At 48.0% G+C, this 1,553-nt stretch overlaps 1 protein-coding gene across 1 annotated transcript in view; it reads right to left on the bottom strand.

The window, feature by feature from the left end:
* The window catches only part of COG6 (component of oligomeric golgi complex 6), a 127,054-nt gene that overhangs the window by 123,292 nt on the left and 2,209 nt on the right, over nucleotides 1-1,553 (bottom strand). Inside the window, exon 2 of the mRNA XM_014536851.1 lies at nucleotides 839-961. Within this exon, the coding sequence (XP_014392337.1) occupies nucleotides 839-961 (123 nt within the window). The remainder of the gene's footprint in view (nucleotides 1-838; nucleotides 962-1,553) is intronic.

Genomic DNA, 1,553 nt, shown 5'->3' with positions numbered 1-1,553 from the left:
CCCCCCCCCAGAGTGCACAAATTTTTGTGCACCCGGCCTCTAGTCCACAATAAAGAATTCTATATCTTTTTATAGAACTCATTATACTCATCTTTGTACATATGCTAGGGAATTTTTTAGAAAATAGAAAACATATTTATAACACTGAAAAAGTCTGAGATGTCTTGATACTGGAAGGGAAAAAAAGAAGAATTTGACAGTATCAAAAGCATAACACTGATTCAATATTAAACATAATTGTGTACAGCTTTAAAATGCATACTGGGTCATGTATAAAAGATATATATATATATAATGTATTGTAGACATTTTCCATTTTGATTCTGCAATTTGAAAGCCATTGACTGACCTCCCAGTTCAGGTCTGGGTGAGACACAGGGAAGGAGAATGTGGAGACGGCCCCAGAGAGGAGAAGGGACTGAAGTCCCAGGACATGCAGTTTGCTTCAGGTCGGGGGAGAGAGACCATTCAAAAGCCTGTGCTTGAGACTGTATACCTGAACCCTGGCACCCCATCAGGAGCTCCGAGGTAGCTGCTGGTTGCAGTCTGACGGTTTTCCTAGTTCCACAGCCCCTGGAACTAAGAGTGGGCAGTGCACGGGCGCAGACACAAGGCCTCTGTCTGTAGAACATCTCGGCGTTCCTCGCACAGGTGGACGGCTAACAGAAGGAGAAGGCAGATGGAGGAGGCTGAGGCTGCCATCACGGTCACAGTGAACCCATGATGGTCACAGTGATCCCATGACGGGGCTGGTGAAGTCCCTGTGTTGGGGCTGGGCCATGGGGCCCTGTTAGGCAGCCGCCTTTGCTGCTTCCCGAGCCAGGTGCTCCTGCTTTGCCTTCTCCCTGAACTCCTGTTCCCGCTGAATCAAGTACAACAAATCCCGATGCCACTGCTGCAACTTCTGCTCGTAGGTGGCGCTGTCCTCTGCTTCACAGGCAGGCAGCTGGTCTTTGATGAGCTGGGTGGTTAGCGTCAAAAGACTCTCTTACTCAACTTTGCCCAGAGCCTGAAGCTGGGAATGTAAGGCCTGTTGGAAAGAAAGGAAAAACGAGGAGAAGGGCATGCGTGTGGAAGAAGGATACAAGGAGGAGAAGAGGTAAATCCCTTGCAAAGTCTCCACACATCCAGCTTGCAGGAAAAGGCATGCTGTCAGGACCCTGGCAGAGGCCTTCCATCCAGGCACTGATAGCGTTTGCTCCGTTTCCCCCCAGCCCAGCCATTTGGCTAAGATGTACTACATGTCATTTCTTCCCCTTCACTTACAAACAGTAAATGAAACTCCATATGCTGTGATTCCCTCTAGTTTCTTGTTTTAAACCACAATGACAGCACAGGCATAACAAATCAACATTTCCACCCCGCCCTGCACTGAACCAAGCAGCCAACCCCAAGAACAAAGAACTCAAAGATGCAAACAAAATGGCAGAAGCGGCTGATAAACTGGAGGAAGCCTCTCCACATCTTTTCCTTCAGAATCACCGAGATAAATGTTGGCCTGATGCGCGTTCCTTTTAACAGATGGAAGCCATTCAAGGACTTCTTGCTAATGG

The sequence above is a fragment of the Myotis brandtii genome, unplaced genomic scaffold (assembly GCF_000412655.1).
Source record: "Myotis brandtii unplaced genomic scaffold, ASM41265v1 scaffold167, whole genome shotgun sequence".
Taxonomy (NCBI): domain Eukaryota; kingdom Metazoa; phylum Chordata; class Mammalia; order Chiroptera; family Vespertilionidae; genus Myotis; species Myotis brandtii.
Note: the sequence above shows the minus strand (reverse complement) of the source record. Positions and strands in the feature narration are given on the sequence as shown.